The sequence below is a fragment of the Pristis pectinata genome, chromosome 1, assembly GCF_009764475.1.
Source record: "Pristis pectinata isolate sPriPec2 chromosome 1, sPriPec2.1.pri, whole genome shotgun sequence".
NCBI classification, from domain to species: Eukaryota; Metazoa; Chordata; class Chondrichthyes; order Rhinopristiformes; family Pristidae; genus Pristis; species Pristis pectinata.
In genome coordinates this window covers 115,094,559-115,120,193 of record NC_067405.1, presented here as the reverse complement: position 1 = coordinate 115,120,193, position 25,635 = coordinate 115,094,559, and the positions used below count along the sequence as shown (strand labels likewise).

Below are 25,635 nucleotides of genomic sequence, written 5' to 3'. Positions count from 1 at the left end.
TTGCCCCATAAAATTACTCCTGATTTAGCGATCTTGCCTGGAAGGGCTATTGGAATGACTGGTGTGAGAAATAGAAATCTTATTTGGTGCAGCAGAAAGAACTTTTATTAGTTTGACGTTGGTGCACCTTGTCAGGGCGACAAAAACACCAATTTGCACTTATTTTAACAACTTGAGTTTATTGTCTTTAATATGGCAAAACATCCAAAGTTGCTTCACAGGAAAACTATCAAAGAAATCCTTGCTTCTGACTTAAGGAGATACTAGGACAGAAGAGATAGGATTTTTAGGAAAAGAGTGAAGTAATGAGGTGAGGTCTTACAGAGGAAACCTTTGGGCCTCGACAGCCAAAATCGCAAATACCAATGGTGGAGCAATTAAAATTAGGGATATGCAAGTGTCCAGAATTCGAGAATTACAGAGATCTTGAAGGCCGGTGAGACATGTCAAGGTAGAAGGATGGGGATGAAGAGGGCCATGTGAGACCTGGAAACAATCATAAGAATTTTTAAAAATCTGAGGATTACCCAGACCAGTGTCTAATATGTGATCATCGGGGCAATGAATGAATGGGACTTTCTGTAATGACTCTTTCTTGGAGGCTGGCCAAGAGGGTTTTGGAATAGTGCATCTACGGGCCCCTGAGGCGCAGTTGAGGGTTTCGGTAGTAGCTGGGCTAAGACAGGGGTACAGTGGAAAGTGTTACAGAGGTTAGGGCATCTAACATACTGGGTTAGAAACTCAAGAAACAAGATGCTGAGCTTTAGAAAACATTCACTGGACAGTGTCATAATATGGAGTTTGTAATGGGGTTTGAAATTTTTTGTTAGAAATTCTTCACAAGTGAAACAACATCTGTAGAAAAAGAAAACAAGTTAATGATATCCCATAGCAATCTTGGCCTCACCCTATTAGCGATGTTTCCTTTCTCCTATCCATCCTTCCCCACCCTCTCTGTACCTTAAAACTAACTTGTCTTCTCTCTTTCCCAGTTCTGACAAACAGCCTTTGACCTGTAACTCTGTTTCTCTTTCCACAGATTTTGCCTGACTTACTGAGTGTTTCCAGTATTTTCTGGTTTTGTTTCAGATTTCCAGCATCTGCAGTTTTGTTTGATTTTCATTGAAAGTGATTGCTTTAGTCTCCCCAAAGATTTGCTGCACAAGCGTCTGAAGTGCTGGGTGTTGAGTAAGTTATCTGATGACACAGATATAGTGAATGAATGATATATGGTGGAAAGCTAAATCTACTTGTCATCAGCCTGCTTGTAAAATATATCCCCATACCTACAGGTAATGCTGGCAAAAGGCAACACATGGATAAGGATGAGTTGCTGGTGGGGGGAGGTAGAGAGCAAGATTGGGAGACATCAGAGATAAGTGTGAAGAAAAGTCATTGTTAGAGATATCCTGGATGTGATTGAGTAACTAAAGATAGAAAGTAGTTAGGGCGCTCCCACAGAGTTGATCAACAAGGAAGGTCTGGAGGAGGTTCACATAGTTAATTGCTTATATTAGAGGAGAGTAACAGATAATTCTACTATATTTGTCATCATTTGATGAAATGGGAAAGTATCTCAATTTCATTCATCAGAACTATAATTTCAATCTAAAATGGTTTCACACCGCATTTAGATATCCTCTATTGAGCCAGCACCTGCTGGGATGGTCGCGATCAAAATTACTGTCACCATATTCCCTACACTCAGACATGTCAGGTCCATATGAAGCGGGACTGTCTTGCTGGCCTTCAGCATGCTGGTCTTCAAGGGTCAGGTTCAAAACCAGTGAGTTCTCTGGTGGTGATGCAAGCTTATCCCAATCCCAAAATGCCCCTGAATGAAGACTTCAGCAAAGTCCCATCCATAACTGTGATGTTTTGATAGTTTTTTTAATGCCTATGATATTAAAAACTATTAATTTTTAAGTAAATAGATTAGAAAATGCAAAAACACTTAATTGTTAATAATAAGCATTAACTAATAAACCCTGATACAAAACATAATTAAAAACATTAAACTAAACTTAAAAATTAATAAGTAACTTATCTTTCCCATTTCTTCCTAATACAGATCTCTACAGTCCTTGTTGTAATTAATGGGGTCTCAGCTTCTCCAGTAGGTCTAAACTGATGCAAGAGGTGATTTCCCCAGTGAAATGCTGGGAGTCTCAGGAAGGCGATCACTTTGCACTAAAATGGACTTTGTTTTTTTTTGTTCTGACTGTTTTTTTGTAAAAATTGTGTATATTTTTTGGTTAATTTATGTTTTTCTTGCGAATGCTGCTTATATGATGCTATGTGCCTGTGATGCTGCTGCAAGTAAGTTTTTCATTGCACCTGTGCATACATGTACTTGTGCATATGACAATAAACTCGACTTTGACTTTGACAGCAGAGTAAACTGACAGATTCAGCATTTCAAATCAGTCAGTATGTCAGCAACTTCCATAGTGGAAAAGAAGTTCCCAGCACAGCTATTTAGAACACAGAACACTACAGCACAGTACAGGCCCTTTGGCCCACAATGTTGTGCCAACATTTTATCCTGCACTAATATCTATCTAACCCTTCCCTCCCATTTCTCTATCATTCATGTGGCTATCTAAGAGTCTCTTAAATGTCCCTAATGTATCTGTCTCCACCACCTCTGCCAGCAATGCGTTACACACACCCACCATTCTCTGTGTAAAAAACTTTCCTCTGACATCCCCCTTATACCTTCCTCCAATCACCTTAAAATTATGCCCCTTGTGTTAGCCATTTTCCCCCTGGGTAAAGGTCTCTGACTGTCCACTTGATCTATGCCTCTTATCATCTTCTACACCTCTATCAAGTCACCTCTCATCCTCCTTCTCTCCAAAGAGAAAAGCCCTAACTCACTTAACTTATCCTCACAAAACATGCTCTCCAATCCAGGCAGCATCCTGGTAAATCTCCTCTGCACCCTCTCCAAAGCTTCCACATTGTTACCATGCCTCCTGACTTTCTGAATGAGCCTTCCATGAGGAACCTTATCACATGCCTTACTAAAATCCATGAATACCACATCCACTGCTCTACCTTCATCAATGTGCTTTGTCACATCCTCAAAGAATTCAATCAAGCTCGTGAGGCATGACCTGCTCCTCACAAAGCCATGCTGATTGTCCCTAATCAGCCTATGCTTCTCCAAAAGCCTGTCTCTAAGAATATTCTCCAGTAATTTGCCCACTGATGAAGTAAGACTCACTGGCCTGTAATTCCCAGGGTTATCCCTCCTCCCTTTCTTAAACAAAAGAACAACATTTGCTACCCTCCAATCATCTGGCACTTCTCCTGTGGCCAGTGAGGATGCAAAGATCATCACCAAAGGTACAGCAATCTCTTCCCTCACTTCCCTTAATAACCTTAGATATATCCCGTCCAGCATCAATGACTTATCTATCCCCTAATGTTTTTCAAAATTTCCAGCACATCCTCTTTCCTCACTTCAACATGCTCTAGTGTAGCAGCCTGTCATATGCCATCCTCACAAACGTCAAGGTCTCTGTCACTGGTGAATACTGAAGCAAAGCATTAATTAAGGACCTCCCCTACCTCTCCCGACTCCAGGCACGTTTCCACTTTTATCCCTGATCAGTCCTACCCTCACTCTAGTCATCCTCCTAGTGTAGCGGTTAGCGTAATGTTATTACAGCACCAGTGACCCAGGTTCAATTCTGGCTGCTGCCTGTAAGGAGTTCGTACGTCCTCTCCGTGTCTGCGTGGGTTTCCTCCAGGTGCTCCAGTTTCTTCCCACATTCCAGAGATGTATGGGTTAGTAAGTTGCGGGCATGCTATGTTGGCGCCGGAAGCGTGGTGACACTTGCGGGCTGCCCCCAGAACACTCTGCGCAAAAGATGCATTTCACTGTGTGTTTCGATGTACATGTGACTAATAAAGATGTCTTATTTTATCTTATCTTCACATATGTGTAGAACGCCTTGGGGTTTTCCTTAATCCTTCTCACCAAGGCCTTCTCAGGCCCCGTTCTAGCTCTCCTAAGTCCATTCTTAAGCTCCCATCTGGCTACCTTGTAAGTCTCCAGAGCCCTGTCTGATCCATGCTTTCTAAATCTTAGGTAAGCTTATTTCTTCCTTTTGACGAGATATTCTACGTCTTTTGTCAACCATGATTCCTTCATTCTACCATTCTTACCCGACCTTAATGGGACAAACCTATCCAGAACTCCATGCAAGTACTCCTTAAACAACCTCCACATTTCCGCTGTGCACTTCCCCAAAAACATCTGTTCCCAATTTACGATCCCAACTTCCTGCCCAATACCATCATAATTCCCCCTCCCCCAATTAAATACTTTCCGATATCATCTGCTCCTATCCTTCTCCAAGGCGATAGTAAAGGTCAAGGAGTTATGGTCACCATCTCCAAAATGCTCTCCCACTGAGAGATCTGAAACCTGATCAGGCTCATTCCCTAGTACCAGGTCCAGAATGGCCTCTCCTCTAGTCGGCCTGTCCACATACTTTTTCAGGAATCCTTCCTGGATACACCTAACAAACTCTGCCTCATCTATCCCCTTTACACTAAGGAGGTGCCAATCAATATTAGAGAAGTTGAAATCACCCATGACAACAACCCCTGTTATTTTTGTACCTCTCCAAAATCTGCCTCTCGATCTGCTCCTCAGTGTCTCTGCTGCTGTTGGGGGGTCTGTAGAATACTCCCAATAGAGTGATCGCTCCCTTCCTGCTTCTGACTTCCACCCACACTCACTCAGTAGATGATCCCTCCAGGATGTCCTCCCTTTCTACAGCTGTGACACTGTCCCTGAGCAGCAAAGCCACTCCCCCACCTCTTTGACCTCCATCCGTGTCCCTTTTGAAACATCTAAACCCCAGAATATCCAGCAGCTTTTTCTGCCCTTGCGACAGTCAATTCTCTGCAATGGCCACCTGGTATTGGTATTGGTTTATTATTGTCACTTGTACAGTGAAAAACTTGTCTTGCATACCGATCGTACCGGTCAATTCATTACACAGTGCAGTTACACTGGGTTAGTACAGAGTGCATTGATGTAGTACAGGTAAAAACAATAACAGTAGAGTAAAGTGTCACAGCTACAGAGAAAGTGCAGTGCAATAAGGTGCAAGGTCACAACAAGGTAGATCGTGAGGTCATAGTCCATCTCATCGTATAAGGGTACCGTTCAATAGTCTTATCACAGTGGGGTAGAAGCTGTCCTTAAGTCTGGTGGTACGTGCCTTCAGGCTCCTGTATCTTCTACCCGATGGAAGAGGAGAGAAGAGAGAATGTCCCGGGTAGGAGGGGTCTTTGATTATGCTGGCTGCTTCACCAAGACAACAAGAGGTAAAGACGGAGTCCACGGAGGGGAGGCTGGTGTCCGTGACATGCTGGGCTGTGTCCACAACTCTCTGCAGTTTCTTGTGGTCCAGTTGCCATACCAAGCCGTGATGCATCCAGATAGGATGCTTTCTATGGTGCATTACTAAAAGTTGGTGAGAGTCAAAGGGGACAAGCCAAATTTCTTTAGCCTCCTGAGGAAGTACAGGCACTGGTGAGCTTTCTTGGCCGAAGCATCTACGTGATTTGACCAGGACAGGCTGTTGGTAATGTTCACTCCCAGGAACTTGAAGCTCTCAACCCTCTCGACCTCAGCACAGTTGATGTAGGCAGGTGCATGTACACTGCCCCCTTTCCTGAAGTCAATGACCAACTCTTTTGTTTTGTTGACACTGAGGGAAAGGTTGTTGTCATGACACCATTCCACTAAGCTCTCTATCTCCTTCCTGTACTCTGACTCATCGCTATTTGAGATATGGCCTATAACGGTGGTATCATCTGGAAACTTGTAGATGGAGTTAGAGCAGAATCTTGCCACAGTCATGAGTGTATAGGGAATAGAGTAGAGGGTTGAGGACGCAGCCCCGTGGGGTACCAGTGTTGAGAATAATCATGCCGGAGGTATTGCTGCCTATCCTCACTGATTGCGGTCTGTTGGTTAGAAAGTCAAGGATCCAGTTAACAGAGGGAGGTGTTGAGTCCTACGTCTCGGAGTTTGGTGACAAGTTTGCTTGGGATTATTGTAATGAAGGCAGAGCTGTAGTCAATAAACAATAGTCTAACGTAAGTGTCTTTACTGTCCAGATGCTCCAGAGCTGAGTGTAGGGCCAGGGAGATGGCATCTGCTGTAGACCTGTTTTGGCAATAGGCAAATTGCGGTGGGCCAAGGTTGTCTGGGAGGCTGGAGTTGATGCATGCCATGACCAGCCTCTCAAAGCACTTCATGATGGTGGATGTCAGAGCCACTGGTCAGTAGTCATTGAGCCATGTTACCTTGCTTTTCTTTGGTACCGGGATGATAGTGGTCTTCTTAAAACAGGTGGGAACCTGAGATTGAAGCAGGGAGAGGTTAAATATGTCTGCAAATACTTCTGCCAGTTGATCAGCACAAGATCTGAGCACATGGCCAGGGACACCATCTGGGCCAGATGCTTTCCTCATGTTCACTCTCCGGAAGACTGATCTTACATCCTCAACGGTGACCACAGGTTCAGTTGCATTGGAGTCTGTCAGGGTGGGTGGTGACAATCTACTTCCCTTCTGTTCAAAACGCACATAGAATGCGTTAAGTTCATCAGGAAGGGATGTGCTGTTGTTAACTATGCAGCCTGTCTTTGTCTTGTAGCCTGTTATGGCATGTAAGCCCTGCCATAACTGACAGCTGGTCTGGGACTTTATTTTGAGTCAGTATTGCCTCTTGGCATCCCTGATAGCTTTCCAACGGTCATACCTCGATTTCTTGTACAGATCAGGATCACCAGATTTGTGTGCAGTAGTCCTCAACTTCAGTAGGGAGTGGATTTCCCAATTCATCCATGGTTTCCTGTTTGGGAACACCCGAATTGTCCTCCTTGGTAGACAGTCCTCAACACACTTGCTGATAAAGTCTGTGATGGTGGTGGCATCCTCATCAAGGCTGGCAGCTGAGTCTTTGAACATGGACCAGTCCACTGTCTCAAAGCAGTTACGTAGGAGCTCACCTGCTTCCTCAGACCAGCGCTGCATGACTCATAGTTCCATGTAAATGCTCTCAGACATGCAAATGTTTCTGATTTAAACTGCTGGCAATAGCTCAGCTGCTGTGGTCATGTTCTTCAAGAGCACATAAAGTGAACGACTTCAAGACAATGGAGCGAAATATTGCTTTCTTAACATTACACCATGAGTCCTGTATTTAATCTACAGGAAATATCGACTCCCAAGGTTCTTACAAGGTACTGACCTCCTTGTATTTTATCTCAGTCCTTCCTCTTTGTGAACTGCAGCCCTCAATTGGATATCTTTTGCAAATTTTGAAATTCTTCTTCCAACTACCAAGTCTAAATCATTCGTGTAAATGAACAACAGTGGTCCCAAGGGCAATCTTTGTGGAATACCACTGTATGGTCATCTTGAGTAACTACTTTTCACACCCCACTAAACCAAACCTCTCTCTCTCTCTCTCGATATATGTATATGAATCTTTACAATGAAAGGGGATGTGAATGATATAAAGTTCGGACTAATAGGAATTTTAAAAGCAACAGCTCGAAAAACGCAAGTAGAGCAGATAACTGGTTACAAGTCAGAAAGTATATATATAAAATAAATATATATATTATAATTAGTATATATATATAATATAATATATATAAAGTTCGAACTAATTATATATATATATATATATATCCCTTTCATTCTAAAGATTCTAAATGGGCCCATTTACAAAGACATCATGGGGAAGGGCGCATAGAACATGATTTGAACCAGGTCGGGTGAGTGGAGGAGAAGTCATGGTGACACCACGGCATGCAGGGCTATCGCTTGCTCCTGAGACCACACTGCGCCCAACAGGTTGAACACACGTTACCTACAACCACCTCCGGCTCCAAGTGGCTCCTGCCGCTGGAGGTATGGGGTTTTCAGCGTTGGACGTTCACTCCTGTTGTCATAGCCGCTCGTTGTCAGCAGCGGTCGCCCGCTTCATCCCATCAGGCCCCGCTTGGTCCCGGCAACAACATGGCGGATCCGAGGGAGAAGGCGCTTCAGGATTACAGGAAGAAATTATTAGAGCACAAAGAGATCGACGGCCGCTTGAAAGAGTGTGCGTTTTCCATGTTTTATTCTCCTTCCTTGGGTGGTGGGATGAACGCGATTTCCAGGACCTGTGCGATCGAGTAATAACGGCGCTGTCTCGGACGCGCTTTGTCATGCATGGAGTGGGGGTGAAGCCGGGCCGGGCCGGGCCTCACCTCACTACCGGCCCGGGCCCCGTATCCTTTCATGTACAAAAGTAAAATGTAGAAACTCTAAATGCGGAATTTAAATACGAGGCGGTGGGTTGGTCTGCTCCGGCCCTGGTGGTTCAGGGTTGCTCGCAGCAGTAAAAAAATATGCTTGACTTATTGGGCTACTCTTGAGGTAGGTTAACGTTACGCTGAGTTGAGTGCACCTGTGTTGTTCTTCTTGATACGTTGCATTCAAAACTACAATGTTCACCAAGAATCTCTTTACCACGTCTCGCGTCCTAATTCATTGAACCCTTACATGAAAAAGGGAGGCCGTCATGCATGTGTCATTCGCCCACTATTTCAGAAGCGCAAGTGCATGTTCAGAATCGGGTTTATTGTCACTGACATACGTCGTGAAATTTGTTGTTTCGGGGCAGCAGTACAGTGTAAGACGTAGAAATTACTATAAGTTACAAAAGTAAATAAACAGTGTAAAAGAGGAAAGCGAGGTAGTGTACATGGACTGTTCAGAAATCTGCTGGTGAAGAAGCTGTTCCTGAAACGTTGTGTATGGGTCTTCAGTCTCCTGTACCTCCTCCCCGATGGTACTAACATGAAGAGGGCATGTCCTGGATGGTGAGGGTCCTTAATGATGGATGCTGCCTTCTTGAGACACTGCCTCTTGAAGATGCCCTTGATGGCGGGGAGGGTTGTGCCTGTGATGGAGCTGGCTGAGTCTATAACCCTCTGCAGCCTCTTTCAATCCTGCACATTGGAGTCTCTATACCAGGTGGTGATCCAACAAGTCAGAATGCTCTCCACTGTACATCTGTAGAAATTTGCAAGAGTCTTTGATGACGTACCAAATCTCCTCAAACTCTGAATGAAGTAAAGCTGCTGGCTTGCCTTCTTCGTGTTGGGTCCAAGATAGATCCTCTGAGGTTGAAGCCCAGGAACTTGAAGCTGCTCACCCTTTCCACTGGCGACCCCTCAATGAGGACTGGTGTGTGTTCTCCTGACCTCCCCTTCTTGAAGTCCACAATCAATTCCTTGGTCTTGCTGACGTTGAGTGCACCATTCAACCAGCCAATCTCTCTCACTTCTGTAGGCCGCCTCATTGCCATCTGAGATTATGCCGACAACAGTGATGCCATCGGTGAATTTGTAGATGGCGTTTGAGCTGTGTCTGGCCACACAGTTATGAGTGTAGAGAGAGTAGAACAGTGAGCTAAGAAAGCATCCTTCAGGTGCGCCTGTGTTGTTCTTGTTGATACGTTGCATTCAAGACGACAATGTTCACATTTCATGCTAAATTACACCGCTGTTTTAAATGCAAGTAATAGTAACTATCCACTTTGAATGGAGTATTATTGGAATTTTTAAACATTTTGTGAGACTGTGAAGAAATTGATAATATTTGTATTGTGAACCAGTAATTTTGTGCATATTAATCAGAGAATATTGGAACCAGGCCTGTGAATTGAACAGACAAATAATATTTGGGGGCTGACCTTCCTTTATGGGTTTTTTTTGTGTCTGATTTCCAGTGACAGCTGCATTTTGCTTTCTGCTATTTAAAATGCTCTGCAAAAAGCCTTGGACAGTCACTGGGAGAAAATTGATTACAACAAATATTGCAACAAGACTTACTATTATTTTATTTTTAATAAAGCTTTTTAGTGAAATCATAGCTTGTTAAATAACTTTTCATGTGGTTACAGCCCATTAGATAATTGAGTCAATTTCAGTTTTTAATCTTTAGATGAATTTTTTGATGATTTGTGCATCATAGATAAAGAGGAATAAACCATTTTGTATTTGATTTAATGGAGAAAGAAATAGGTCTTTGCTTTTGTCTCCATGATTGCTGAAGATTTCTCCTAGTAGGTGGTTTCAACCTCAAGTTTTTAGAAAATTGTTACAGTAATTAAAGATCTTGAAATATGGCTTGCTATCCTTTTAATGCACAGGATATTTTTAATACTTTTTATCTGTGAACGGTAAGGCACAGTGTTGCATGTTTAACTCTAGTTTTAGTATTTTGAATTACAAAATATACCTATCATTGTCTAAATCCCTCTACAGAATGATTGAGTTTGCAAAATAACGTATGCACCCAAAATATTTTTGAAGAAATCTCACTGTCAATCAGAGAATCCTATAGTGACATAAGATATTTAGTCACATGTACATTGAAACACACAGTGAAATCTGTCTTTTTGCGTTACTGAGAATGTGCTGGGGGCAGCCCACAAGTGTCACCACTCTTCCGGTGGCAATATTGTATGCCCACAGCTCCTAACCTGTACTTCTTTCGAATGTGGGAGGAAACCAGAGCACCCATAGGAAACCCACACAGACACAGGGAGAATGTACAAACTCCTGTCAGAAGTGAACCCAGGTCGCTGGCGCTGTAATAGCATTACACTAACCGCTATACTACCGTGCCGCCAGTACACTACTGTACCGCTGCTATTCAAGTTATTAAATGCTCCACCAAAATCAGAAGAGATGTAATATATATACTGTAAATTAACTGTTATGCCCAGTCCATTGCAAAATAATTTTCTAAATGATTTTACAAAAAAAGATTTTTCTTTCACATTTTCATTGATAGTGAACTAATTTATCACATTACACTAATAGATATCTGACATTGACGTGTAAATCCTAGTTAAATAAAAATATTTAGTCAACTTAGCTAATGTGTCTAAGTAAGGAAATGGTAATAGAGCCTCAAATCAGCAACAAATCATGCAAACTATAAATTCAATGGACATGTTCCTTCTAAATGCTCATTGCTATAAAGACAACCTATTCTTGTAATATATTACTACAGAATTTTGCTTTGTAGAATAATGTTCAGTCTGTTGTGCTTGCCTGCACTTTTAAATAATCACCCATTCAATCCCATTCCCTAGCTTTTTTCCTTTCTATGTATTTTATAGTTTTTCATTTAATTATCCTTTCCCTTTTTAAAAGTTACTAATTTTACTTCCATCATTAGGTTATAGACCTAAACCCTTTGGGTAGGATAAATTCTCAATACCCCTCAAAGTTTTGTGGCATTATTTATACATAAAAGTTGTAAACTTACTGAAGAAAGAAAATATTTTTTCACTTTCCACCTCATCAAAATCCTTTTCTTGAGTTGCACAATGATCATAAGAAAATAGGAGCAGGGAAAAACCACTTGGTCCTTCAAGTCTGCACCATCAGTCAATGTGATCATAGTTGATTTGCCTCAGTCTCATTTCCAAAATCCACAATTCTGTCATCTTTCAAAAATGTATCTACTTTGGTGGTATTTAAAGATGGTCTCCACAGCCCTCCAGGTAGAAAGTTTCAGAGATTCAACACACTCTGCGAGAAGTTCCTCTGCACCTCAGTTTTAAATAACTACCCCCAATTTTATAATTGCCTCCTTATTTGAAAATCTCCCACTAGTGGACATATCTTGACATCTGCCTTGTTATGCTGCCCTTATCTTGCATGTTTCAAAAAGATCACCCCTCATTCATTCTCAACTCCAAAGAATATTGATCTAATTTCTTCAGCTGCTGATGGACAACTTTCAGGAATTGGCTTCTTTTGGTCAGCCTCCAATGCCAGAATGTCCTTAAAAAATGGGACCAAAACTGTACCTAGATCTCCAGGTGTGGCCTCAACAGTTCCCTGCACAAGTGTAGCAATAGCATCCCTGTTCTAAATTCCAACCCTCTTTCAATAAAGACCAATATACCGTTTGTCTTTCTAACCACTTGCTGTATCTTCTAACCTTTTTCACTTGGTGCACTAGAACGTCTAGATCCCTTTGTACTTCACTCGTGCAATCTTTCTACATTTAGATAATAGTCTACTATTGAATTCCTTGTACCATAGTGCATGACTTCACACTTTCCCACATTAAACTCCATTTGCCAAGTTTTCATGCACTCACTCAACTTATCTAACTCCTATTGCAGAATCCAAATATCTTCATTGCAACATGCCCCCCACCCATGACTAATGTCTCATATCCCAGTAGTATCTGCTTGCACTTGTGTTGTGACCATGATGTCTTCCTTGAAGTAAGGTGGCTAAAAGTTGACACTGTTATAACTGTGGCATTAATTTAATGTCCGTTAACATTGCTAAGCCATTTGTCATAAAAAAATTATCTTGACTGAGTGTAGGACAATAACTTATGAACAGTGTAAGCAGTGGAATCAGATAAGTTCTGCAGATATCAGTCAGATAGGCCTTGGTGTGTTGAAAACTTATCATGTCTACTAATGTTTTTTGCAATAGGAAAAAATGTGGGAGTGAAACAAAATAGCATCTTTAAAGATCCACAAACATCTAGAAATTAATATACAAGCCTTTCCCTTGTTTGATAATCTAGTTTGTTTGTATTAAAGTTAATATAGTGGTATTTCCCTCAGTTATGAGCAGTAGTAAAGACCATGATGACGGCAATATTGGCTATGGGTCAGAGAGCAGAGGGTATGGAGTTAGGGTATTTCAGGCATAAAGCAATATTCTCCAGGGATTGGTATTTATACCAATACTCATTCCAGTGTGTATTAACTTCGTGGACTTTGATATGCTTCGTATTAATTTCAAAGTTTGCTAATAATGGGAAGAGAGAAAACCTTAGAAGATGTGCAGACGCATAGATGAAATTTAATGCGGAGAAGCGGGAAGCTTTAATATGAAGAAAGGTAATATGAACTAAATAGAATGATGTTAAATAGAGTGCGGGCAGAGAGAGCAATGAAAGTTTTAAATATATAATCTTTAAAATTGATGGATATTGAGAAGGCTGTTAAGAACATGTAGAAAGCTTGGATTTATTAATATCAAACTGAAGTACAAAACAAAAAAGAAGTTGTACTAAGTCTTTATAAAACACTGGTTACATTTTGACTGCAATATTGTTTATTTCTGGCACTGCACTTTGGGAGGGAGTCGAGGCCTCTGGGAGAATGCAGAAGAGGTTTATTAGAATGGCACCTAGAATGGAAATGCTGATTCTGTCTGATCTCAGAAGCTTATACCTTATGTACGAACGTATTGCAACATCTAGGGTTGCTCTCAGGATGAAGTTTGTCTTTTGACTCGGGTTATATGGAGTATCTGGAAAAACGGGTTAGTTTCTTTGGATCGGAGGAGATTTAAAAGATATTCAAAATTATGAATGTTTGTGGCAGGAGGCCTGGGTGACCCACGGACATAGACAGAAACAAAAAAAAACACACTAACTTTTTTTTGCATAATGATTTGGACAAAAGTGGCTGAAAGAACACTGGAAAATGACTAAGTGGCAAAATTTAAAAGAGATTTGAGTAATACACCTCAGTATTCTCCCAAGAGGTATGTACACAGTGTTCTACAATCAAGACCCAACTATGTGTTTGGTCAGCTATGGGAACAGAGTTGCTTTAAGAGCGAGGACTGACTCGACTGGCGGAATGGCCTCCTTCTAATTGTAAGAAAATATGACATTATTTGAAGTAAAAAAAAATGTGGGGCTATGGGGGAAGACTAGGGGATTGGGATTAATCAGTTAGCTCCACAAAAAGCCTCCTCTGCTGCGTCAATTTAAGAGAGTATTTGAATGGCTGCTTTTTAGTTAACTAAACCTGCAAAATTAATGTTCAAATCTTTTTCCAATGTATCTAGTGAGAGAGCAACTGAAAGAACTAACAAAGCAGTATGAGAAGTCTGAAAATGACCTCAAAGCCCTTCAGAGTGTGGGACAGGTAAGAGTTTATCACTCCTTCGTGAAATGAAATTGCATTTTTCTACCTTTCCATTTAAAATAAATAAAATTAATTAATTTTCCTCAGATTGTTGGTGAAGTGCTGAAACAACTTACAGAAGAGAAATGTAAGTAGCAACGTTTTATTACAGTTCACCTTATCGTCCTTCATAACAAAACAATTTAAAATTATACAATTTTTGTTTCTCTGTATAGTTATTGTAAAGGCTACAAATGGACCACGATATGTTGTTGGCTGCCGTCGACAGGTAAAGTATTCAAAAATTATACAGGAAAAGTGTGTTTAAAGCCATCTGTTTTTCTATATACCACTGCTTATTGTATGTTTTGTTTAATAAGTAATGACTGAGCAATTAAGTTATCAGTTGTCAATCCCTTCATCTCACAAAACTCCTCATCCAACTTGCAACCTTTCCTCATGCTAAACTGATAAAGAATTTTATTTGTTCAAGGCAAACAGTGCTGATGTTAATTGCCTCCCAATACATAGTAGTGAACGCAAGTCAAATAACAAGATCTTACCTGAGTCGGTGCTGCTCCAAGTGGCAAGATTGCTGACTTTACCATCCACCATCCCAATTTCTTTCCTGATATTGACTTCAACCTACTTAGTAGTCTTACAGCACTCCCAAAAGCTAGACATCAGCACCATGCCAACCTAAAATACTCAATATTTGCAAACTACCTACCTAATTCCACCAAAAGTATTCATGAAGTCTTATTCTACCTTAATCGTGCACCAAACCCCAATCCAGATTTCCAAAGCCCACCAAACTCCTTCAACCTAATGTAGTCACTGCATGGGCACCTACTGCAGTCTATACAGGCAGTCCCCGGGTTACATAAGGTTTCTGTTCCTGAGAACTGTCCGTAAACCAATTTTACTGTGAGTCAGAAATGAGCAATTTCAATGAGAGTTGATTAATGTGATCATTTACTTATTGCCTTTCCCTGTGTAATTACGATAGTACAGTATGTCCCACAATCAGAATGTCCCACGTCCAATGGCTAGTTTTGATGACCTTAAAGTATCAATGGACGTTACATTGTTTGATAAAGTATTTTACAAGTGTGATTAGATGAGATTGTTTGTCAATTTCAAACTAAATTTCTTAAGTGCCCTCCCACTGTCTGTTTGATTACTGCGGGGAGGTTACATGTAAACAGTTTATATTTGAAGATTGGTTGCCTTTTGAATTAACAAGCTGCCACCTCTTTTCCATAATTCCTGAAGAAGTTAGTATTGCTGTAACTAACTTTCCTACCTTGAAAAATGCTTTAAAAGTTTATGTGAGAATTTGAAAAAAGTTGGATTTCCCTATGTCAGGTCTTCCGTTACTTAGGGAGCCCCTGTATTATGATGAGATTTGAGGCATCAAATCTGGAGCTCTTCAGACCTGCTTGTTTGAATGCAGTCTGTCCAGGCAACATTGTTTTCCTGGAACAGGTATACTTCATATTAAGTGAAGTTAATCAACTAGATGTAAAAGTCTAATAAGGAGTTTTCAGGTTGACAAAGAATGCAAATATTTGAACAAATTTTGCATTTACTATTACTTTCATATTACAAATGCCTTTGAACTCTTATAGATTCTAAATATAGTAATACATACATTGATAGCATTGTAAGCCAATGTTTTACTAAAGCAATCCTGAACTAAATCATTGTCCCTTGCTTCTAACAGTCTTGTACCTTTCCCCTTAATTAAAGGCAACAATCTCTCCTCAGACATTTGCTGTAAAAAAAATTTATTTCCATTATATTTATCAGTATACTGTTTCAATTCCTTCTCTTTACCCCATCATAAACCTATTACTCCAGTTGTGTTATCAGAAATATCTAGTGATTATTCCAGTGGGATGTCTGAATAAAACTGAGTATGTAAAATACCTGTGTATTTTTTATGTGATAACTTTCAAGTGTATCGGTTATCAATTTGAGCTTTAATGTTTGATTTTGCCTGCAAAAGTTATGAATGTGTGTTTTTTGAATCTTTATAACAAAAGAACAAGTCCATCGTTTAAAAACTGAATTGTTTTCAAATCTAAATGCTCTACGTTGTTGTAGAATATGTGAAATGGAATATTTCTGTTTTCCCTTATGATCTTATATGTTTCAAAAAATAACAAAAAACAGATCTTTTACTGTAAAAGATCCAAAATCACTTTTGTTTAAACATTTGTCCCAAAAGTATAGTCTAATTTATTTTAAATAGTTAAAGAACTACATGGTATAAGTGACTTGTTATTTTAATTTAGATTTTTGAGGCTATTTGCTAAACTAAGCTAAGCAGTGAAATGAAAAGTATTGTGAATCAAAGCTATGAAGGAATATGCTTTACTTCTGACCAGCCGTAGAAACACAGTGAATGTGGTATCCGTTGGAGTTGCCATGCACTAAAAGCTTGTCCTGATTTAATTTAAAATATCCTTTTTCTCTCTTGGAAAACATCATTATAGTACTACACTACAGAAGGCATTTGGTCTATCAGATCTGTGTCAGTGCCTTCAAAGAGCAATGCAGTTAGTCCTATTTCCTTGTTCTTTCTACATTTTCCTCTTTATGTTCTCCAAGTAATAGTCAACTTACCCTTGAAGGTTACTATTGAGTCTGTGCCTTACCACCCTGTCAGGTAGTGCATTCCGAGTTCTTTCCACATGTTTGCTTTTTTTTAAAAAGAAAAGACACGTATTGCCTTTGTTTATTTAGCCAGTTACTTTAAATCTGTCTTTTGATTCAACAGTGGTGTTGAATCAATTTGTATTTATTTATTTTTTCTCTAAAATATTCATTATTTTACACATTGCTATTACATCTCTTAGCTTTCTCTGCACCAACCCATCTCGTCCAGTCCATCCCTAATTCCTGAAATTATTCAAGGATGTAGAAGCATCTATAATTGATTTAGGAACAGCAACAATTACTTCAATTAATATACAATATGTTAATATAAAGTATCCCATTGTGTTTCACAGTAATGTAATTAGGCAAAAAATTGTGGAAGGAAGATAAATATCTCACATATGTTATATGGAGAGTGATTATTATTTGTTTTTTTTAGTTTTAAAGTATGCCCAGCAGAAGCCAGGTTTTTTTGTGTGGTGTGGGGGAAGGGGTGGTGGTAGAAGGGGAAAATTGATTTTTCTGATCCATTAAACATTCCTTTTTGTTTCATATAAATACAGCTTGAAAAAAGCAAGTTGAAACCAGGGACTAGAGTTGCCCTGGATATGACAACTTTAACTATAATGAGGTAAGTGTTATAATGGAAGTCTTTTATTAAATAATAAAAAAAAACTCAGTTAAGCAATATCTCAGCCTGAGAATATCAATAATGCAATATTTGGATTTAAAGATTTGAGTTACTGCAGCTCAAATAATTCATGAACACGTTTCATTTTAAAAATGAATGGATACCTTTCATTAGATGAAGCATTCCACACTAGAGGAGTTCTGTAGCATTCCACACTAGGGAACTCTGTCTTGGTGTTAACTCTGTTGTGAGTTATTAAGGAATATTCATGGAGTTGTGGAATAATGGATTTCTTTTATTAGAAGCTTTTGATAGGGAACAGTGGTATGAGATAATGTTTATGGATGCATATACCTCCAGTTTGATCAGATGTAATGATTAAATTATAAACGTTGTGTACTTGTGTAACAGGTATTTGCCAAGAGAAGTGGACCCATTGGTATACAACATGTCTCATGAAGATCCAGGAAATGTTACATATTCAGAGATTGGTGGATTGGCTGAACAGATTAGAGAACTAAGAGAGGTTTGCCAAAAATATTGAACTGTGTTCTGTGGAATTGATTGTGCTTGTAGATCTTCTGTTTTGCTGAAATAGAAATTCTGCTGCATTTATAGGTTATAGAGTTACCACTTACAAACCCAGAATTGTTCCAGCGTGTGGGAATCATTCCTCCAAAAGGATGCCTCCTTTATGGACCACCAGGTAAACAAATGACCTTTGGGCTTTTTTCCACTAAACTAAATTAGAATTAGAAACTAGAGCAATTAGAAATTAATCCAATTAAACCTGCCATATTAAATTGGCAATATTTAGAGAAATAAAGTACTGCAGATGCTGGAATTTAGATGAAAAACTGGAGGAACTCAGCAGGCCAGGCAGCATCCATGGAGAAAAGGTGGTCAACATTTTGGGCCAGGACCCTTCTTCAGGACTGAAGATAGGAAAAGGGGAAGCCCAATATACAGGAGGGAAAAGCAGAGCCATGATAAGTGGACAAAAGAGGGGAGGCAGGGTGGGAACAAGGAGGTGATAGGTAGATGCAGGTAAGAGATAGTGATAGGCAGGTGTGGGGGAGGAGGGGAGAGCAGATCCACTGGGGGATGGGTCAAAGGTAAGGAGAGAAAGGAAAAAAAGGTAGAAAAAAGAGAGGCTAGGAAAGGGACGAAGAGAGGAAGCATGGTGGGGGGGGAGGGTTCTATAAAGTGGGAGAATTCAATGTTCATGCCATTGGGCTCTAAGGTTCCAAGGCGAAAAATGAGGTGCTGTTCCTCCAGTTTGCGCTTGGAATTCTGGCAGTGGAGGAGGCCGAGGTCTGACATATCTGTAATAGTGTGGGAGGGGGAGTTGAGGTTACTGGCAACGAGGAGATGCAGATCGCAGTTACAGACAGAGCGCAGGTGTTCTGTGAAACGGTCACCTAGTCTGCATTTGGTCTCACCAATGTGGCAATATGTATATTTTGGAATATTTAAATATGCTGTCATGTTAGGAAGAATTACTCCTTGAGTCATATTGGGGTCATAATTTCTTTGGGGAAGGGTAACTGGTGAGTATGGATTCGTAAAGTGGCTCAATATTCTGTATTTGGATGGAAGAATATTGGGTGACTAGAATAATCCATGTAGTTTCATTGTTAAATAAATTCTCTGGGCATTTTCCAAAAAAAATGTGATCTAGTAGTGACATGGTAGCAATATATTACTGCTGTGGCCCACTGAAAACTATTTGGATGTCAATCTCAATTCAACAGATACTAGGTACAGAAGGGGGGAATATTGGAAGATGAGTCATCCTTTTGCAATCATGTGTCTGAAAGCAAAGCAAAGACATGGGAGTGCAAAGTTTGTCAGGCAGCCAGTCTGAGAAATGGTGTGCGGTGGAAAGGAACCTTAAAATTGCTAATTTTCCATTTATTATGATAAACATTTGAATTGATTAAAAAAAATTACCTAGTGCAATGGGAAAATAATGCCTTAAGGAAACCCCTTTGTAACAATGATATTTTATATGTTTTGAAGGAATAAAATGTTAAAATTGACCTTTATTTCTTTTCAGGTACAGGAAAAACACTCCTAGCAAGAGCTGTTGCTAGTCAATTAGACTGCAACTTCTTAAAGGTATCTATAAGCTACAAGTGATTTGAATCTGCTCATTAGGTTGGTTCCTTGGATGAGAGAGATTGTCCTTTGAAGAAAGATTGAGTAGTTCAATTCTATGTTATTTAAAGTTAACATTTCTTAGAGGGATTGACAAGATACTTGGTGCGGGAATGTTTCTACTGATAGTCTAAAACTAGGAGCTTAGTCTCAAAATACAGAACTTGGCAATTTAGGACTGAGATGAGTGGAAATTTCTGCAGTCAGGAGGGTCGTTAGGAAGAGTTACTCCTTGTATTCACCATGTGAATCTTTGGAGTTCTCTTTGTCATTAATTGTGCATGGCAAGGATCAATTGATCTTTGGTGTTGTGTGAGAAGATTAAGTTGAGCCAGAAGATGACCTGGGGCAAGTTGAAAGGATCAAATGGTAGCCTCTTATAAATATGTATAACCTATTGAAATGAGTGTAGTAATCATTGTAAAATTGATCATTTAAATTTTTAATAGGTCGTATCCAGCTCTATTGTTGATAAGTACATTGGCGAAAGTGCTCGTTTAATCAGAGAGATGTTCAACTATGCCAGAGATCATCAACCATGTATCATTTTTATGGATGAGATAGATGCTATTGGTAAGCTTATTGCCTGTACTTTTTCAATTCAAATCATTAATTTGTAGCAAGAATTATAGGTTTATGTTAAGTCAGCGTACAATCACCGGAAACATTGAAAGCATAGTGTAAAATCACAGAAGTCAGGTTGAAGTTTTATAAAATACCAGTGAGGTTGTTAGAGGAATATCAACTGCTGTTTTAGTCAACACTCATTGGAAGAATGCAAAGTCCTAAAAAGGGTGCAGGAAAGATTTACTGGAATGGAACCAGGGATAATGATTAGACTGTAGCTGCAATTCTTCTCTCCAGAAGCAAAGAGGGTTGAGAGAATATTTGACAGAGGTGTACACAATCATGATGGGTTCAGATGCTTTAAGTGGAGAGAATAAGTTCCTATTAGCAGATGTTTCAATGACCAAGGGACGCAAATTTAAAGTAATGGACAAAAAGTATGTAAGTAATGCAAACAAAAACTTTGTTATGCTGAGAATAGTTATGATTTTGAAATTGCAGCATGTAAAAGAAATGGGAGCAGTAGGTCAGTAGTCTCAAAACTGAATTGGATACACTCTTGAGGAAAAATAATTAATTGGACTGTGGGGAAAGACCATGGAGATACAACTATCTTCACAAGCCAACCTGCCATTAATGAGTTAAATGGCCTCCTGCGCCATAGCAGTTCTATGATTTTATGAAAAGTTGATCTTTTTTACTTTTCTGAACTTCTGTAAGAAGTAATAACTTCCTTAATTTCAAACTAGGTCTTAAAATAAACATGTTGGAATAATATTTTTTTAGGTGGTCGCCGCTTCTCTGAAGGTACCTCAGCTGATCGTGAGATTCAACGAACACTTATGGAGGTGATTTAGATTATGGGAGATGAGTGTTGTCCGCCATCAATTACTATTTACCCATAGATGGGTACAAATAAAATGCGGTTTAATGTAAATTCAAAATAAAAACAGAATGCTGGAGATAGCACATCAGGTAGCACATGTGGTGAGAGAAACAGAGTTAATGTTTCAGGTCAATGACCTTTCTTCAAAATTTTATTCAGATTGTCCACTAACCACCAATTCTATTGAATGATCATCAACCTGAAGCATTAATTCTGCATCTTTCTCCACAGATGCTACCTGATCATTTCCAACATCCCTGTTTTTATTTCAGATTTAAAACAGTTTCAGTATTATGTTTTTCAATGAAACCTGTTTTATTTATTTTTTATAAATACATCTAGCCTTAATTGAGATTAGTATCAATCAAATTTTTTAAGAGACTTAAATACCAAGAGTTTCCATACCAATTTAGCCATTACATTGATGTATAATTCTCTACAACTCTTGGAACCACTTAGCAGTTAATAATTCCCATCAATGGCTTTGTACAAATTATCATGTGAGCATGTTCTGATAGAGCACCAAAATAGGCATGCAATTATCCAGGTCCTTATCCTCCAGGCTAATTGTGCCCCTGCAAATTTAAGATAGTAATAAAAAAATAGTAATTTAATCCCAGGGCTTTTTATTCAGTAAGACATTTACAGATATAATTTGCAGGTTAAAACTGAAGGTTGCAGTTCTACCAATCGTCGTCTTTTCTCTTCTACTACCCATTCATCCCTTAAAGTATTTCCTTAGGCCAAATTGGAACTGGAGCTTTTCCTGACTTTTCTTATACCTTTATTGTCTAAGGGGTAAGAGATTGATTTGATAGTCTTGCCTTTTAATTATTAATTAGTAACTTATTATCCATTTGCCTTCAGGGTTGACACTGCATTGGAGTGTTTATATTCTTATGAACAATGATGTGCTGTTGTTTAGTGAACCCCAATTGTGACAGAGCCAATTCTAGAACCAATACATCAATTGTTAGCTGTAGAAGGATTTGTAGGATCTGGTTTGCAAAAAGTATTAGATATTGTAGTCTATTTCTGTATATCCTTGAAATGGTATATACTGTTCAGATTTGATATCTCTTCGTTTGATGTCCCATAACTTTGACGTAGTCTGAGTTAACTTTTATGAACTAAATTTGCTTTATTTGTACAAAATAATAAATTATTATATAAAATATTCAAGGAGCAGAATTAGTTTTGTACTGCAGTGAAAGAGTGGAATTTGTGCACATTCAGGTTCCTACTTGACTTGAGACTGTGCTTGTCAAGCTCTTTATATTGATGTGATTTGGACCAAATTGATATGTTAACTGCATTGCTTTCTAGCTGTTGAATCAGATGGATGGCTTTGATACTCTTCACAGAGTTAAAATGATAATGGCTACAAACAGACCAGACACATTGGATCCTGCTTTGTTGCGTCCTGGAAGACTAGATAGAAAGATTCGTAAGTACTGTATAGATAAAGAATTGCAATTGTATAAGGAGGAACATTTTACATGAAACTTTACAAACAATTACAACATGTTAATTTAAATATGTACTACTAGATATTGAACTTCCAAATGAGCAAGCAAGATTGGATATTTTGAAGATCCATGCTGGACCTATCACGAAGCATGGTGAAATAGGTATGTTTTCTCACCTTTTATGTAAGACTGAAAATGGAAATCTATTTTCTAGTTAAGTATTTTGGCTAGGTTTAGGATTAATACGTGTCACTGTTTAATACTGGAATTTCTACTCAGCTGTTGTATGTTGGATCTTGCTGATGCTGCAGTAAATCGCTGCATTTGGTGACTTCTAAAACTACAATAGATGCCTCAACTACATTAAGCTCCTTAAAATTCTTTGTTTGCAAATGTTGAAGTTAAATGCAAATATTTACATTCCATTCAAAAGAAAATTAACTATTTCACAGTACATTTCAGCATAGACAGAGGGCATTGGGCCTATTGAGTCCGTGCCAGCTGAGTGAAACAATAATCCAGGTAATCCCGGAGCATGTTTTTTTTCCTTTCTACTACTTATCCAGCTCTCTTTCGAATGCCACAGTCGAATCTGCTTCCAGTACTCCCTTTGCAGATTCAAGCCACTCACTGCCCTGACTGGACGGGGAGCACCTGTACCTTGACCGAATTCTTGATGTAGCAAGCAGATCAATGCAATAACAGCACTGTAATATTACATTTGTTATGAGCCACTCTAACTTCCATAATGTTAAACTGTCCTTAAATTTAGGTGCTAAGTTCTAGTTGAACTTCATTGAGATGGAAAAATAATGCAGTATTTCAGATTGTTTACCATACTGAGCTCTGCTGATGGTGTTTGAATCAATGTAGTTAAAGTATTTGTTGTAGTTTTAGAAGTCACCAAATGCAGCGATTTACTGCAGCATCAGTAAGATCCAAGGTTAGATTTTTCTTTTTCCATGCCTGCCTCCTCTGTAGCACAGGAAAGAAAGATTTTTATATAAAAAGGAGAAAACCTATAAAGCAATACTGCTTGAATTCCAGTTGCCTTGCATAGAAGAAAGGGCTAGCTAGATTTCAAGTGCAATTCATGCAATTTGGTGCATCCCGAGAGTAGTAAAATCTGTTCACATATCTCCAGGTACAAGGTGCATAATAGATACATATTAGAAGTATTATTGTTTGCTCCTGTAGTAATGTTTACTCACATTTTAATTATTCTGCTCTTAATTATAGGCAGAATACGTAGCACAATGCAGAATCTCTAGATAGGGTCACAAGATGCAGAATTTTTCAATCCACGCTATATTAAAGAAAAATTAATTGGTAATAGTATCATAGGATGTGATGCAGGGGATATAGCAAGTTTATACATCTTGTGGATCTGATAAGACTTTCAACTGGATTTGGTACATTTGTGCAAAGAGGATATTATTGCAGTAACCTGGTTGGTATCCAACATTTTTTTGATGTAATTTTAACAAGTTCAATATGATTAAAGATGATGTTTAAAAATTTTGAATCAAAGCATGTGCCTTGTGTCAATCAAAAATAAACCATTCTGTTTTCAAAGATTTTGTTTCTTTTTAAGATGCTGATCAATTTAAGGAAATAGAACATTTTTTATTCCATATTTGGCTCTTAAATATATCAGTGTGCTTTTTGAGATTCAGTATAATATGCTGCAATTCAGTGCAAAGCTGCAACTATAGCAGTCTGTAGCAGCTCCTGTAGAAGCAATTCAGCCTGGCAATATATAATGGTTTTGCATGGTTCATTCACCACCTAGGACCAAACAGTGAAAGATATTTTTTAAAATTTCATTTTAGTGGTGACTTTTATTGCTAATTCACTACATTTTCTCAGCTTATTCCATGTTTTTGTTATAGACTATGAAGCAGTTGTCAAGTTGTCAGATGGATTTAATGGTGCTGATTTAAGAAATGTCTGCACCGAAGCAGGTATGTTAGAAACTATTTAAAATTCCAGTTGTCATTGAAATATTATTAACATTAACATTCTTGCCAAATAATATATAATTTTCACTGAGAAAGAAATGTGAAGCTGTAATGTGACTCCCCTCCCTCTTCCCCAAACACCCCATCACTCTTCCACAAACACCCCATCAACAAACTTCCCAGTTCTAGAACTCTGTATTCACATACTGCTGCAGTTTGAAAATAAATATCTATTTCAATGTTTTCCTTCAGGTATGTTCGCAATACGTGCTGATCGTGATTACGTCATCCAGGAAGACTTTATGAAGGCTGTCCGAAAAGTTGCTGATTCTAAAAAGCTAGAATCCAAACTTGATTATAAACCTGTATAAGTTTACCAACCTTTTTTTTAAACTGTGATTGTGCGGTTGTAAAGTGGTTTAAGTGGCATATATACATTAAAAGGGATAAGAGCTAGATGACATATACTGTAATTCATTACAAGTGTATAATAAATGCTGCAGTAGGTGACCACTGAATTTGGTGTTCTGCTGCACTATATATGTAATGATCCATTTTTAAGCCTTAATTTGGCCACTGGCAACAATATTCTATTGAAATCATTCTAGAAAAGAAAATATCGTCACTGAGGCATGCCTGTCTTAGTGTAATGTAATCCCTTGTACTCAAGACATTGCTCCACATGACAGTTTATAGGTATTTGATTAATTTTGCCCATAACTCAATAAAATTTAAATTTACAAGAACGTGATCAGCTATTTGTTGAATATATACATTAGCAGATATCCTGTGGCTTTGTATATAATGAGTCAGTTTTTCATCAAACAGGGGTGTTGGTAAAGTTGCCTTGGGATTTGTGAGCACTGAGCAAAGGACAGAAGATCTGGTGGAACCGGGATAGATAAAGTCTGGAGCTGTAGAATTTTTGTTATGTGGTCCCAGAAGTATCAAAACAGAATATTTAATCTTAGTGCACTAATAGTTTTGCCAACATTTTAATAAAATATTTCCATTAACAAAAAATACCATAATACAAAATTCTCTCAAGATTTTTTTTGTTTCTAAGAATTTATATAGAGTTCATGTAGCCTCAAATAGTTTTGAAGAAACTGTTTTAGCTGAAGATAACAGCTGAAGTAGAAGTGAATTACTAAAGATAATCTTTGTGTTATCTCTGTGAAAAAACTATAATCAAAAGTACCATTGAACACGTGTTTCCAGTCTGCAGAGTTTATAAATACACAATAGCATTTAATAAATGTACAAAAACATTGAATAAATTTAATCATGTCTGGGAAAAA

At 38.7% G+C, this 25,635-nt stretch overlaps 1 protein-coding gene across 1 annotated transcript; it reads left to right on the top strand.

Moving 5' to 3' along the window:
• The first annotated feature begins 7,999 nt into the window (after positions 1-7,999).
• On the top strand, positions 8,000-25,635 carry psmc6 (proteasome 26S subunit, ATPase 6). The gene is made up of 14 exons (XM_052012013.1): positions 8,000-8,146; positions 13,938-14,017; positions 14,105-14,144; positions 14,233-14,285; positions 17,224-17,291; positions 17,703-17,817; positions 17,910-17,997; positions 19,351-19,412; positions 19,901-20,024; positions 20,805-20,866; positions 22,231-22,351; positions 22,455-22,535; positions 24,266-24,337; positions 24,587-25,635. The coding sequence occupies exons 1-14, from the start codon at positions 8,062-8,064 to the stop codon at positions 24,703-24,705; spliced, it is 1,170 nt and encodes a 389-aa protein (XP_051867973.1). The 5' UTR covers positions 8,000-8,061; the 3' UTR covers positions 24,706-25,635.

Bases quoted from the DNA above. Each gene is read 5' to 3' on its own strand.
- psmc6 (XM_052012013.1), top strand. From the start codon at position 8,062: ATGGCGGATCCGAGGGAGAAGGCGCTTCAGGATTACAGGAAGAAATTA. The intron at 17,818-17,909 runs GTTTGCCAAAAA...CTGCATTTATAG, and splicing joins AGATTAGAGAACTAAGAGAG to GTTATAGAGTTACCACTTAC. The intron at 22,352-22,454 runs GTAAGTACTGTA...ATGTACTACTAG, and splicing joins AAGACTAGATAGAAAGATTC to ATATTGAACTTCCAAATGAG.